A 16,071-nucleotide genomic window follows, 5' to 3' on the forward strand; every position below is an offset into this window, starting at 1 on the left:
AAGGCACAATGTGTAATCCAGTTGAAACAGAGTTGTCTGTAACACAAGATTGTTAATTTTATTTCTGGTGGAGAAAATGCAGATTTGTCAAGTCAAACTTTTCAACGATGTGGGTAAAAAAATGTTATTTATTTGATCAGACACATTTTGGATTTGGGTTTTAAGATCATATTGAATTTAAAATTTTCAGATGCAGTTGGAATAGAGTGGACACTTTATACCTCCTGACCTTTTATTCTGACCCTCATTCAAAACACGCCGGCCACATGTTGTTACGAGCAGAACACAGAAGAGGTCTGGCTTTCCAGAAACCGTATGTACACTAAGCACATTTGTAATCCTGTAAAAACACAACTCAGCCGTGAGTTCAAAAATACTTTGAGAATCAGTGTTTCCCCTGTGGATTTCAGTCATAAAGGCGACCAGTCGACTGTGGTTTAGCGTTTAGCATGAGTTAGGAGGGCGGCAGTGGCAGGCCTGTTTTGACAGTAAATGACGTGACGTGAAACTACATTTAATGGCACAAGGTATATTATAGCTTGAAATCTGTTTTGTTTGGCGCTGGAGTTTTGTTTTTCACTGACCTTGAGGGAAGATTTCAGTAATATTCAGGAGACAAAACTTGTTTTATGTCTCAAACTGAACACATTTCTGTTGACAGGGCTAATTGTTAAGTGTGTGGTTGCTGATCTCGAGGCCAAAGAGCCACTTTTGGTTGTTCCACTAAAATTTGTGTAACTTATGCAGAACCACAACGTTGTTTTTTTTTATTTTCTCTAAATTGACACCGCTGTCTGGTCATACTGTATCCATTGTGCACAGTTTCTGTGTGCTGAGATTTTCTAATAATAGAATATAAACTACTTGGCAAGAAGCAGGACTGCATTTAAAGATTCCACCTCCTTTGTAACGGGGCTGGGCTTTGCAGAAGGGAATTCTATGTTTCATTTTGAAGTTATTGGTCCAGTTCCAAGACCATCTAGCCTCCAATGATCAAAGGTTGAGTCAGAGAAAGGCCTAGCGGGAGGCTTATGCAAAAATGTCGTCTCCTTATTGCGAATCGGCCGACGCGTTGGAAACCATCGGCGCTCGTTTAAATGTCAATATACCCAGATGCAGTTTGGCTGTGCTTGGTGAAGTTTGAAGTATGCAGACGGGAAAAAAAGAAAAGCTTCTTGCTCGCATAAATAGACTTTGGAGGGTTTCGAAAGTTGCATTGATTAAATTCAGTACACGACTGACTTTAACTCCCAGAACAATAAATATCCACACAGAACAAAACTTTTGCAATTATTTTTGAAGCAGTGACTTTTTAAAGGGTTACTACACATTTAATACATATTCGTGTCTGCGGTTGTAACTTGTTCTTTTACCCCTCAGTAGTGTCATCATTCTTGCACCGAGGAGATAATAAGCAGTCGACAGAGATGATGACAAGATGAAGGGACATAAAACATTCCTTGAAATCCTGCAGTCACCTCAGCTCACTGCTCCCCCCCTCCCCAGACGAGCACTACCTCCACCACTGATCCATTATGTTAATGGTGGATTTCTGGGTCACACATCAAGCACTACGTTTCCACCTTTAAAAGCAGGCCAGACGTCCAAAATCCCATGACGGAACGGGGGACTTGGAGTCGGAGGTGGAGGGGGGGAGGGAGGGGACCTGATAGCATCGCTAGGAATTTAAACAAAAGTATTTTTTTTCTCTCTCAAAGCCACCATCTTTCAGTCTGACGGTTACTGTAAACATCATTCCAGCACACGGCATTATAAGACATGCTACTCCACATTCCTTTAGCGCTTTTAAAAGATGGATAATTGTCTAGAATATTGTATGTTTACTGGTGTGGAGGACGGAGCGTTTTCATCAAAGTAAAGTCGTGTTTACGGCGCTCAAAGGTTTGTGAAGGAGCATCTGTGATCATCTTCTTCACTCTTGTTTTTTCTCATCTGTGTGTTTTGACTTCTGTGCCGCTCACTGCAGCTGTGATGTGGTTTATGATGCAACATTTAATCTCATTTCATTAATACATGTGCTAGTTGTTGACACTGAAAAAAGAACACACACAAAGATAACACTTTTCGTTCTCTGCCAGAAATACTTTTTATAATTATGCAATGATATCGGTGTTTAAAAAAAGCACAACTCTCAGCGATATAAAAAGCCTTCAGAGATGTCGCAAGAGGCCTTTCTCAATTTAAAAACCACTGACCTTAAAAGCAGTCCTCACACTTTGGGTTTGTATATAAAAATGCATACCTTGGCAGTATGCAGAGAAGGGAATGTACTCTATGTGGAACCAAACGCTACCTGCAGCATTTCTCTTTTAGGCAGTCTGATATTCAACGTGCACGTCGTAAAATTCCAGTCTGAACCGGGACATCGAGGCGCTTTCACCTTTCTCCACAGAGCAATAAAGACATAAAATAGGTCCTTTTTTAAAATATAGTCCTCATTTTATTAACAGAGGCCAAATAAAACTCATCACATTTTATTTACAAAGGGAGGCAATAAATATCTTAATAATAGTCATAAAATTATTTTTGCTTACATTTGTTTAAAAAAAATCATAAATGTGTCATGTTGTTAGTAGCAACTCATACAAAAACCTGCCGGCAGACAGGTGAATACATACTACTGGTGAGAAGGGCCGGAGTTTGTCGTCAGTGACAGAAGGAATGACAGAATCAGACTTTTCCCTTTAGGATTCAGACTCAAACTGCTGAAAATGTTCCCAGAATCCTGGAGGAGTTGGTCATCATTGTCAAAGGTTGGATTTATGAAGTGATCAGGGTTGGTTGGAGCTACAGTACTCCTGTCTGTGGATCTCTGATCTGACAAACAAGCACAGGCCTCTGTTCTCTGAGACTGTCATCCAGTGAGAGTGAAAGGAGCGAAGATGAGCTCACAGTCGGAAGATGATTTTGGAAGGAAGGAAAAAAAAAAAGAGCTCGGTTCAGCTCGGCGGCGACTGAAAGGTTCTTGAGATTAACTGAACACAGACAGTCAGACTAGGTGAAAGATAAACAAAGAGGTAGAGGAAGTCTTCATCACCAACCCCAAAATATTAGCTAGCTCACACTCAAAGAATCAAGGCATCCTTTTGTAGAAAGAAAGAGCTGTTAAAAAGCGACAGGAGACGAAAGGGATTAACATCCGTCTCCAGAGTGTGATGAAGTTGGAAGACTTTGCTGAATTATGAATCACATCAGCTGTTATATTTTTGTTTGTATTGTGTGTGTTTTAACAAGACTAAAGCCACGGCGGCTGCCTGACTAGTCAAAGCATGTCGTGTTTTAGCTGAATCACAGGCTGCATGGAAATGTCAAGGAAATCACACACAGCACTCGGAGGGGTTCAGCGCATTCCTGGAGCCGCGAGTGAAGCTGAGGTTGAGAGACATATGGAAAAAAATCAAGAAGAAAGAGAGAGACCTGTAAAATATTGCACTCAAAGCTACACAGTTATCCCGGCAGCACAGTGTCACCTGCGACTGCCACCTCTCTCCGTTTCATCTCCATGGTGTCTGATTCCAGTGGAAAGTATGGGATCCACGTTGTCAGGGGAAACACAAACAAAAACCGACAGGTATTCCAATAAATCTCTAGTTGGCTGATTTTTATAACATTGCGTCAGCTCCTGCTTCAGCCCCCATTGTCAAAAAAGAAAGCATGCCTTCAGCTTGCAGTTCAGACGTAGCTGAGGACGACGGCGACAGGAATTCTCTCAGAGGTCCTTTAGTTTATCCAGTATAAATAACATGACAGACACGTTAGCACAATGACATCAACCCAGAAGAATCCAAGAGTTAGGAAATATTCAGTCATCCTGAAATACAAAAATAAAACATCTTTGACTTTTTTTGTTCTTTTTGTCTGTCTTTCTCTTACAGAAGTGACTCTTTTAAGACAAGAAGCTTGAGATTTTCAGATATAGTTTGTTTTGTTTTTTCCACCCAAAAGGAAATGTAGTGCTGTCCCATTGGTCCCATCAGTTCCTCTTGGGTTTTAACCGCCGAGCCCTTCGTGTCCGCTTAGTTACTGTGGTGAAACGAAACTCCTCCAGCGGGTCCAACCTGCCCTTCGGCTGGCGCTTCATGAAGTGGACTTCCTGTTGCCTCTGCGTGGTCCGCGAGCCTTTCTTTGGCCGACCCTTCCTGTTGAAGCCAAGGTACCATCCTTTGTACTTGGCCGACACGAGAGCTGTGTAGTTGTTCTCTAGGAATTCCTCGACAAAGACGCACTCCTGCTTCCTTCCATCGGGCTGGAAGAAGGAAATGAAATAGGACATTAATTAATTATTAACAGGACAGCCTGACCTCTTTTTCATTCTGGTTCACCTCCATTGCATCAGTGTACCTGGGCTCAGAAGGGTTTGCTTTTCTTTGTGGATTTTGTATTTTCCAGTTCGCTGTCAGATCTAAGTCTGAAATGCTGACAAGGTTCCTACAAGCACTTTTTTTAAGCACCTCAAACAAAAATGTGTCGACTCTTGAAGCCTTTTTCATCACATCTAGGTTATAGACTTCCATACCAGCAGCAATCAATTTCTATTGTTGCTATTTGTATGATCATGATACATTTCTTATTTGGATGCCATAGATATATGATGACGGAATTGTTTTTGGTAACATGATTATGTTGATTTTCCAAGGACTATATTCAGATTCCAGCATATTCCCAAACTTGAAAACACAAGAGTTAAAAAATGTAAAGTGTTCAGCCCTGTGTTGGTGCATTTTCCCCTTCTTCACTGTGATTATCAGGCAAAGACAAGTTTACATTACAGTAGTAATTTATGTAAGTAGTATTTTATTTTATTGCTAAGTATTTTAAAGGTAATTTTTTTTTTTGGGAGCCAGAAATGACATATTTGGACAAGAGCGTGGACCATCATCTAAAAATGAACATCATGCTGTATTGAAGAAGACTTAAAACTGGCGATTGAGCCCATAAACTCATCAGGAAACTATTTATTGAGGCGATGAATCAAGTGAGAAGTAGGGTCATTTTCTCATAAGCTTACATACAGTCGTACTTCATTTTGAAACCAGTGCAGGTGCCCCCTGCAGGCCATTAGAAAGAATGCAGGTTTAAGGTTCTTGGCTTTACTTTTCCGACCCAGAGGCCTGTCCATATTCTATAAAGTCAATGGTATATCTTGACAAAAGAGTGGTTTCAATCTAGTGATCGAATTCTCTGCGAGACGTTAAACTATTGCTTTTAAGATATTGAGCAATAAATTGATGAAAGATTGGTCTTTTATATCCTCTCAAAAACATGCTGGTGTGGAGAATATCATGCAGTTCTACAAGACTCCAAAAGCATGGTTCTTTATTGAGACTGCACTTCACTATCGACACATTTCATAGAGTTTTTCTCTACAAGAAAGTAGCTCCACTGAAAGCTCTTCACAGTGAGGTGGATTATCCAAAGTAACAGCACGTGATTCTAGAAAAACTGACAGCAGAATTTTTAAGATTCATTTTGTAGTGAAAATCTCAGCGATAGCTATTTTAAAAGCCTGGCCCATAAAAACAAAACTCCCTGCATGTCTACACAGCAAAGGGGGCATTTCTGTGATTTTCATCATTAAGCAAGCTGAAAGCCTCCAACAATCAATAATTTAAACATCATCTGATCCGATTTTTTAAAATAATCCTACCGCGGTTTAAAGGAGGAAGTCAGGAAGTCATTTTTTAAACAAATGAGGCCCCAGCAACTTAAACTCAGAATACAGGTTTCTAACAGATGACCACGACGAGAGAGTGAAAACTGGTGTGAATGGCCGCTGACAGCACGAGTTATTAATGCCTCCACAGTGTACGTGTTCAGATATTAACTTCTTTTCCATATCGAGGCGGCCGTCCGCAGAGTCACATGCAGTCATCCCGCGCTTGTGGGCCACCTGGTGTGACTAAGTGATATAATTGCAGTGGCATTCCTCCTAAGTGACCATTAGTCTCTCAATGCATTGTGGTGATTGCAGTCCGTAATTGACTGATCGAGTGTCAAAGGAGTAGGCCGATTACGTAATGGAAGAAGGGCTGTGAGTTATCAAAGGGGTTTTGTTGAGCTACAAAAACAGCAGGAGAAAACAGATCTGAGGCTGCATCACATTCAGACCGGATTAAGAGCTCTGTTCAAAATATTCATTTTGATATTAAGAAGTGGCGATTTAAACTTTTCAGTGAAAGATTTAAGCTTTTACTAAAGTTTATAAAAAATTAAGATACTCACCCTTCCAACTATTTTGCCCTTCTCGTTCATGCAGATGTAATGTTCGCTCTCCTTTCCTTTTATTCGGATGTGGCTCCCGAAGGTTTCTGTCTCAACGACAAGAAGAGCTGGAAAAGAAGAAGAAAAGCAGACTCTGTTAAGGGCGCGTTTAACTCTTTACACCTGCAGACAAATGGTTCAAGACATACATGCATTTACTCAAATCTGGTATGATTTTTTTTTTTACTTGGTCGATAGTGTCTGGCTCCTGTACTTTTTTCAATACTCATTAATGTTTTAAAAATATTCCACACATATTTAAGGCCTAAAAATTATTAGGTTTAATTTCTAGTCCTGTAAAGGAACCCTAAAAAAATTAAACCTCTACACTCAAGGGGGCTAACAAAGAGCTTTTTCAAGCAAAAGTCTAATAAAGAAAACCTAGTTATTTCAACTGTTTACAGTATTTTAAGGTTTGTCATTTTTCATCACATACGTCATCATAAAGCAGACAACCGACACGATATTTGTTGTACCGGAGATTAAAATCCCTTTAATCACATCAAGGATTCCAAATAATTTATTTTAATAGCTGGAACCAAATAAATTATGTAAGTACTGGACGAATACATTTGTGATATTGGAGTATATAAATGAATTGACTCGACTTGACAAACACACATTTTTTCTCTGAATGTGGAAAATTGTGATGTTTTAGCCTGACAAAAAAACAAAAGAACAAAACCGATCAATTTTGGGTCTCCAGAGCAAATCATTCAAGTCTTTTAAAGGTATATTAAGTGTATAACTTTCTTTATACGACATCATACATGCACCCAAACAACAATGCCACCGTCACTTCAGCCTGACACAGTAGTAATCCACTCTCGAGATGCATCCTGGCGGCTCTTTTATTTCCCCACCCTAAATGTTAACCCCTGCGAGGTCACCTTTGTCTCTGCTCGCCCCTCGACCAGCAAAGAGATCTGCCAAACATTTGTGGAGCGGTTATGTGCCCCTCAGGATTAGGTTTCCAGTTCCCTTTAGTCTGTGCTCACTCAATCAAAAAGTTAAGATGATCCATTTGTTTAACACACAGGGCCATTCAGTAGCGCTCAAGGGAGCAGAGGAAGAATAGGCGAAGGGGATGGGATGGGCTCGAGGGCAGAAGTAACTCCCCGCCTCCCTCCCCCTCCTCACCCTTAGATCCAACCTTGGGAGGAAAGTGGGGAAGGAGGAAACCTGCCTCAAAGGTGAGACTAAAGGAAGGTTGAGGTTAGTCCTTCTCTTGTTATGACAGATTTCTCTTTGTACGTCTCGTTTGGGAACTAAAGAACAGCATTTCTGACTCTTTTATATCACTTGAAGATCACTCTGGACCTTCCTGGAGTCCTTGAGAAGGAAAAAAATCCAACGAGACTGGTTTGTATATAGAGTGAATGATGATTTAAAAGATATTTAATCTCTTTAAGTCGAATCAGGAGTCATTCAATAACACTTTGGCTTTCTCACTCAGCTGGGTTTGCATGGAGTCCCAAAATTCAACCTCAAGTTTGAAGCCTCCATGCAGAATGTCAGATAAAACAATATTTATCTTCCTACTGTTGGATATCAAACCAAATCGGCAGAAATAAATGTTGGCAATGTATGTTTCTTTAGGTTCAGTTGTAAATTAATGTTGTGACAACGCTGTGCTTATGTTCTGGTTACGTTCATCGTGTTTTGGCTTAAAATACCTGTTTTTGTCACCACAAACACAGCTGGACAATATCCTAACGTGTCGTTGAAAATATCCAGTGTTTTCACTCTTACAAATGTTGAAACACAGTCTCGAACAGCGGTTTCTAGCTTGGCAGATGGCTCTCCTAGCAAGCATCGCCTAGCATCCCCTCCACCCCCGAACAAGTCAGCTCATATACATATAATGTGAACTTGATATGAAAAGGATTGTAGAAATGTTGAAAAGAAACCCTTCCAAAGCCTCGTACGTGTCGTAGGCTACGTACTGAAATGACATTTCAACAAAACATGTCTTATCACGTTCACATTACATGTTTATTATCTGACTTTCATGTCATAGAGGTGGAGGAGATGGTGGTGGAGTACAGGCTGCCAAGCCAGTGACGGCAGTTCAAGCCTGCGTTTTAACATTTGTTAACATGACACCACTGGATATTTTTTTTTTAAGAGACCTCCTTAAGTGTTTGTGGCGACAAAACATTTATCTTTTAGACAGGAAGTCACCTGTGTGCAGCAGTGTTTGGTGGCCAAGAGGTTTTTGTGCCTAAACCTAACCAGACAGCGATGTGACGAGACAAAAATTGAAAATTGAACCCAAAAAAAATTTAGTTGCAACATAAAGGAAATTAAGGAAATTTAGCTAACTGTGCAGAAACATGCTCTGGAATGTCAGAATGAATATTTTAACATAAAACCCCTCTTCTAGTGACTTCTGAACGTTTCACCCTCGGTGCAATATGAACAATGCGGGGCATTGGGTATTCATTAGCCTCAGCATGGGGTCACCTGTCAAAAAAGCTGAAAACTCCTGCTTTAAGTCCACATTGGCGCATTTATTAGTTTAAAAGCCTTTCTAGTGACCTACCATGTGCTCTGAGTGGACAACAGGATTCATTTACAATGAATTGTTCTGGAAAAGGATTGTTCTAGTCTCTTTAAAATAATGAATATGCTACACTAATACCTAAGAAGAATGATAACACCCGCACTTTGGCTGCACTGATATGGAGTCAGCGGTCCTAAAGCTCTTCATCGACGCAACATATTTCTTCTGTGTTGTTTTGTGGCCCTCCGCTGTGAAGCTGCAGTGACTGAGAGCGGATTAGAGCACAGAAGAGTATCTTCCTGAACATTATTAGTGAGTGCAAAGGAGTTCACAGGTGCCAGGTACTGCAGCTGGATGGGGAGGAGGGGGAGGAGGAGGAGGAGGTGGGCGGCGGGAGAAGGAGGAAGGGAGGAGGGGCGGAGGGCAGAATTGGCAAGGCCTCATGGGAAAAATTGGATCTGCTTCCACTCAAGCTCTAACAAGCAGTGAGGAAACTTCGCCTCGGCGCATCTGCGACTGAACACACTCACTCAGAGGCATTCAAGACCAGCAATTTTCGAGCCGTGAGTCAGCTGTTATGAGCAAAATATCTGCAGGAAAGCACAACACAAGTCCTGCTGCCTTATGTTTGTGCCACAGCATCAAAGAGCGCTCCTCTGACCACCAATTTACTCAACTGCCACATTTGTTTTGATTCTGATTCGCGAACAAGTCTGCACAGAAACCAAAGACAATGTATTTAAGGTTGACGGAGGCATAAAATTGTAACTGAAAATGTTAAGTTCATTAAGTTTGACACTGCTAAACTGAGCAAAATCACCCTGGTCACCCAAGTCCAACATAAATGTAACAATGCACATTGCAAACCAATGTTTAGTGAAGAAAATGAAGCATTATACATTTAGTTTTAACTCCCTCTTGCCCTTTCAAGCTCGGGGACTAAACAGTTTTAAGTTTTCACCAATTTGTATTTCTCAATATGGACAGCTGCAGTCCCAGTCAACAGTGAAGTTGAGTAATGCCACAAGATTGCATCCTACATGACCATGGAAACTCATAACCTAAACATCAAAAACCAACAGTAAAGACCATTTTGCAGAATGGCAAAACAAGTCAGTTTTGGTCCATATTAGACATTCTGGCAGCAAATTCACACCGTTGGCCTATAAATCTATCGAGATAAAAATAGACTTGCTCTGGATACCCAAATGCTGCGATAAACATCCACTGCAAGGTCAGCAATTTCATAATGTTTCCAGACACTCCAACCAGTAGTTGGTGGCTTCCAAAAGTCACCATCCAGAGAAAACCAAATTCCAAACAAAGGGCCGTAAACAGCCAAAGCAGCTGGAGGAGTGAGACAAAATCTCAAGAAGCACCAAATCTGGCTGGAAGTAGATGGTGATTTCTCTTCCTGTTGTATCGAACTAGCTAAAGTGTCAGGTGAGATGCACAGGAGTTCTCCCATACCATACTTGCCCCCATCATCTCCGTTGGCGTTGATTTTCTTGCCCAGGATCTGGACGTGTTTCCCCGTGGTTCTGCTGTAGAGCTGATAGATCCGGACCTGCTTCCGGCTCAGGTCGTCCGGGTTCCTTGTGTGGTTCTCGATGTAAAACCTGAAATCAGCAGAGCTCTGCTGGGACTCCTGCACAGAGGTGTGAGACAGGAGGAAACGGAGAGAGAGAGACAGAAGATGAAGAAACATAGAAGACAGACGGTGAGAGATCGTCACCGCACAGGTGTTGATTGTAATCTGTGCTGTTGCTTTTATGGGCTCCTTGTCAAAAAATTGCACTTCAGGGGTTAAAAACTCTGATACCAACCGGGAAATTGCGGCTGTGGCATTTTAATGTTGCTCTTCTCGCTTTCAACTGGCACATTTTATATGCATTGCATTTACAAGCTGATAACTATGCTACAATGTGTTAATGAAGTCACGGTTTGAGTAAAAATCCCACAGAACAAGTGCAAAGCTCATAATGCAACCGTCTGTTGCTTGGTATTGAGACAGCGGTATACTATGCGCCCTGGGCGATATTGAGAAACCTGTACTCCATTTCCACAAGCAAGCAAGCCACTAGCAATTATACACCTGAAGCATCCAGACCTGTTGCACTATCATCAAACAAATATCTGCCTGCAGGCCAAGCAGGGTCCATAAATTAGGAAACGCAGCGGGCGGGAGACAAGACGGTGAGCCTGAAAGATGGCAAGAGGCACCCTGAACCACAAAAACACTCCTGCAGGAAGACTTTTGGATTGTATCGTCCAAATCCGCCTTTCAGGATCCACTATCCTGCTGTTTACGAGTCACCTTAGACCTGACATAAAAACAGAGGAAATCGTCGACAGCATGTCAGCCAAGCAACTGTGTCACCCAACATGTGGAAGAGCGGGAGGAAACGTATACTTTCAGAAGCCCTGGAATCTCAGTTCACGCCAAGATCTCATTTCCCCAGCTGTATGGTGTGGTAATTGCACAGTAATGGCTTTTTATGTGGCTGCTCTCAGGTGGCTAATTATATACACATTACATACCCCAAGTCCTTGTTATTCTAACTTGAGTAAATTAATGACATGTAGCAAACATGATGGGAAATTGTGGCCCTCAGAGGAGCAATTCCTTAAACTAAGAGAGGAAAAAACGAGCAACTTCTGCAAATCTTATAGAGGCTCCTAGCGTGGCTCTTATGAACCAACAAGTTGAGCCCCAGTTCCGGCGCCTAATCCTTTGAAGAACCCATGAAGATAGGTTAGACCAACACGTCCCCTAAAACTGATGGTTTAACCTCCCAGAAACCAAAGCTGATGGTTAGTTTGGACTTCAACTTGGAATATCAAGAACTGCCAAGTCTTTTTCAATGACTTTGCCCTCCAGTGCCCAACGGATTGTGAGATACAGCACTAGGCAGCATTTCTCTGCCACATTTGTACAAGCCTTTGAATTTGGAAGATCTTGTTGGCTCATTATGACGTATTGGGTCTAGAAATGTGGACCTCGGAGGATCCAGCCCCTGAAGTGGGACACAGCTTCTGTATCTTGACATTTAGGAAACACGCCCATAATGTTACTTTTGGCATCAGGCAAAGAAAATGAGAGGCTGGATATCAAAAAATCTGATTTGTGGTGTAAATACTGACTTCAAATGGTTTGACTTTACTACATGCTCTCTCATGAATACTTTGGTTTTTTTCTTAAAGCAAGAACTTAGCTGTTACTCTATTGGCTCATTTTGTCTCCAACCCCAACCTCTTTTGCTCCGGACCAAATTACTCGCGTAAATATTTTGTCATTTTTTTCACTACAGTCAGCACAATATTGCAACAAAATGAAAAAGACCAGTTCTTTTCTGAAGCCTGGCCCTAGAGTCTTTTTCAACCAGTCCCTTTATCCTCTAAACTCACCAAGAGATGAACAGATTGTGGCTTGAAGAGGCACATTTACATCAGACCAGGGAATCTGATGATCTGATTACACAATGCATTTCTGTGTTACCCTCCTTGTAACTTAGAGTAACAGATGCATAGAAGCATAGTGCATCAAACTACATTTACTGTATATGGAAGGGATGTTGAACAAGCTATGTTACTGAGTCATAGAGTACTATTAATGAAAGGTTTTTGCATTTGATGCTCTGGACATCCCCAGAAAACGATGCATTCTAGAGCTGAGCAGTTTGCATGAGCAGCAGCAGCCACAACGGCTGAACAAACAAAGAAAAAAGCGTCACCTACAGGATTTTTCATCCAAGGAACAAGATGACGTCATAGCACCAGTCAGATTGTAAAAATATCTCCACACTTAACAAAATACTACTACAAAGAAAGATGTTTCTAAAAAATGAGAGCAGCTGAATACATGTTGATTTTAAAATCAAACATTCATGCAGCTGCTAGAATTACACACAAATGTGTTGAAACCGATGCATCAGTTTCAGAAGTCAAACATCAGCATCTTCTGTTGTCAACGCTCTCTCAAAATGAACCTCAAAGCTGACGAGCCAGAAAAAAAAAAGCGAACACACAACAAAACGCAGCCTAACTGGGCTGCTACGGGATTTATCCCAAATCTCCCCATCTCTAAACAAACATAAAGGTGTGTTGGGTAGACAGTTGCATTTTGCGCCAAGGGAAAGACAAGCCTAAGCACATGGCTGAGGTGAACGCTAGCGACAACAGTTTTTTATCACGCTGTCTCCTTTCTTCAAAGACACAGCATGAAAACGGATATGGTTGAAACTTCAAAAGTCTGGCGCTCGTCTTTACCCAGGAAGCTTAGTTGTCGCATCCATCTAAGATACACCTTGCTATCTGCTCCACACACACACATGGGGTCACACACAAGAATGGTTAAAGATGCACTCTCACACATTGGCAGTGCATTCAAAGTTAACTTCCAACTGTGGTTGCTTCTGTTGTTTTTCCTCGTGAGATCACAACCACAGCATGACATGTAAGGGCCATTAGCTGCTCGGAGCAGCGCTGAGGAGGCCAACAACATGGAGAGGCAAAGTGACAGAAGCACATTAAAGGGAGATTCCTGCATTTTTTTTATCATCATTGATCATCAGCCTGAAAGCACTCAAAGAGCCACAATGCATTTGATAAATGCCTTCTCAAATCTGTCAACAAACATGCCAGAACAGCAAAAAAACAGGAGCAATCCTCCATCAATCAGCCTCATACGTGTCGGGCCACGATCTGCATGAACTTCATCCCGTCTTACATGTGACGAGCGGTCGGTCAGCACTGTCGCTTTGTTTGCGGCAGCTCTGTTGGAATAATCAAAGCACATAGACTTACATAGCTAAAACGTCCCGGTTCAAAGTTAGACCTGGTATTTTGTCCCTGAGGGCTCGTGGTTCCCGGCTGGGACAAGATGATCCGAGCAGCGCTGAGTGAACTGTGCAATTAATAAAATGTATTTTATATAAACAGACATTTGTTCCAGAAGATCAAACGTCAGCTCCTCTTGGTCTGATTCAGTTTTCTCTGACTAAACATATATATATATATATATATATATATATATATATATATATATATATATATATATATACGTATATATATGTGTGTATATATATATATGTATATATATATATATATATATATATATATATATATATATATATATATATATTGCATCTGTTAAAGATATAAGTGCATAAATAAAAACAACAAAATGTTTCCAGCTGTGAGATGCACCCTGCTCTTTTTTCTCTCCTGTTTTCATATTTAACATCATAACAACAACGAAAATTAATTTGAAACAACAGCACGTGGACTATTATGATCAAACACGTCATACCAATGAACTGATGATGAGAGAGCTTTATGAGTGAAGGAGCGTGCCCTCTGCGTCTTTATCTGAGTCGCGGCGCGCAATTAGGTGAGTGGATGCCTGCAAATCATTACTGTTCAAAGTGAGACGCGACTAATAAAAAGCGAGGCAACGAGCGCCAAACGAGCCCATCTGTTCACAGAACAACTCCTAACCCCGGGATCAAAATATTTATGACACAATTCTGTTGTAAAACACCCAAACTGCTACCTGAACTCCAGATTAAAAACAGGATTTAAATATACATTTTTTTTGCCAGATTGATTAGAGATAATTGTAGATTAATCCGGAAGAAAATGGTGGATAAGCTTCAGATTCGAGTTTAACCAAAGCCGAACTGCCTGTGATATTTTTTTTTTCACTGCAGGATGTTACAATCTTTATGCATTAGTCATTTTATAAGGAATATAGTGGAATTATTCTGTTTTTATCTCATTGTATTGAGTTTGGTGACGTTTCCTTATATTTACTTTTTTCATTGTATAGCATTATATTATCACCTCCTGTCTCTTCAGTAAATTTATTTTAATGTTTTTTCCCCTCGTTTAATTTTCATGCTCTCTTTCTAAAAATTCACGACCGATTTTTTCACTTTATGACCCAAATTAAAAATAATTCCAAAAGATTTCATTTAAGCAAGTCAACCCTGCCTCAAACACGGCAAGGACCACCTTGACAATAACCTATCCCCATCATCAGCATTATTCATCCACATTAAACATGTGCACAGTGACATGCAAACATACACACACACAAAAAGGAGTGTAACGTGGGAGTAAACATACCTGTAGCTGGAAGTAGAGTACCAGAAAATGTAAACACCTACGTGGAGAGAGAGGGCGAGAGAAGAGAGGAGGGGAGTGAATCACACAGGCAATTACATGAAGAAATAAACGCAGCCTACCTGGATGAAAGCAATGCGCGAATATGAAGCTTTTGGCGACTTCTATTGGTAAGAATGCACGAGTTTATGTGCGAAATTTCAAACGAAGATGTGGAACACTTACACGTATATGAACCTCGAAGGCAGCAGAGACATCTTGACTCGCAGAAATACACCTGAAATACACCTGCTTCCACAGATTTAGAGCCCCGGGAAAGGTTGGCGAAATCGCCCCCCTCTCTCTCGCTTTCGCTCCCCTGCGCGTCCTTTACGCACACAACTCCGGCGGTAAGTAGGAGATTGAATCCCAGTGTAAGGATAGATCGCTGGAGAGCAGTAGCAGAGTCACGGGGTGCAACATTAGGTGCTTCCTTGTTGGGGGGGGGATTATCCAGATTTTTTTTCTCAGCTCAGTCTCCCCCGCTCCCCGAAATCCTGCAACGTCTCCGTAAATCGGTGCCAAGCGAATTCAACCTCTCCAAAAAAATCCCCTCGCTCAAAAAATTATCCTCCGAGTTTTGCGCACCTACAGCCAAGTTTCCCCCACAATCCCAAATCCTGCTGCTCCAGAGATCACAGGCTCCTCAGCTCCGTCCGTACCTGCGGGGGATTTCTACACCTTGCATGGGTCATTTTATTCTACCAAGTGCTGCGGTGGAAAAAGGACACGCGGTGGATAAAATAACGCCCTTCCACCAAAAAAACACAACTCGCTAAAAGTGGGCAAACAAACTTATCCAGTCATACAAAAAAAAGTTGTGCTTTAAAAAAAAAGAAGGTAGTGTGGAAATCTTAGCGGCAGCAGCGGATCCCTGGAGAGGTTTGGGGGCTGATGATGGCGCAGCAGTGCCTGTCAGTGGTGTTTGTGCGTCTGCGGCTTGAGATTTGGGCACAGAGAGGCTTTTTTGTTGTTGGTGGGTGGAAACATGTCAGCGGTTTGCACCTGATAGGGTAATCTTGGAGAGACCATCAACTTGGAGAGGGTTTTTTCCTCTCGGTGGGCAAAGCGCTGCGCAGACGAGAGCAAGGACAAGGAGATGAAGTGCTTTTGGTTTG

General features: G+C 41.5%; 1 protein-coding gene across 1 annotated transcript; it reads right to left on the minus strand.

Annotated features, from left to right (window-relative positions):
• Positions 1 to 3,994: 3,994 nt before the first annotated feature.
• On the minus strand, positions 3,995 to 15,171 carry fgf24 (fibroblast growth factor 24). Its single transcript, XM_073487217.1, has 5 exons — positions 15,140 to 15,171; positions 14,918 to 14,954; positions 10,259 to 10,436; positions 6,244 to 6,350; positions 3,995 to 4,267 (listed from the first exon to the last, which is right to left on the minus strand). The coding sequence occupies exons 1-5, from the start codon at positions 15,169 to 15,171 to the stop codon at positions 3,995 to 3,997; spliced, it is 627 nt and encodes a 208-aa protein (XP_073343318.1).
• Between the last annotated feature and the right edge of the window lie 900 nt (positions 15,172 to 16,071).

Source organism: Pagrus major, chromosome 18 (assembly GCF_040436345.1).
Source record: "Pagrus major chromosome 18, Pma_NU_1.0".
NCBI classification, from domain to species: Eukaryota; Metazoa; Chordata; class Actinopteri; order Spariformes; family Sparidae; genus Pagrus; species Pagrus major.

Excerpts from the sequence above, each read along its gene's own strand:
- fgf24 (XM_073487217.1), bottom strand. The coding sequence starts at position 15,171 with ATGTCTCTGCTGCCTTCGAGGTTCATATACGT. Across the intron at positions 10,437-14,917 it reads TACTCTACTTCCAGCTACAG|GAGTCCCAGCAGAGCTCTGC; the intron begins GTATGTTTACTC and ends ACCTCTGTGCAG. Across the intron at positions 6,351-10,258 it reads AGATGATGGGGGCAAGTATG|CTCTTCTTGTCGTTGAGACA; the intron begins GTATGGGAGAAC and ends CTTCTTTTCCAG.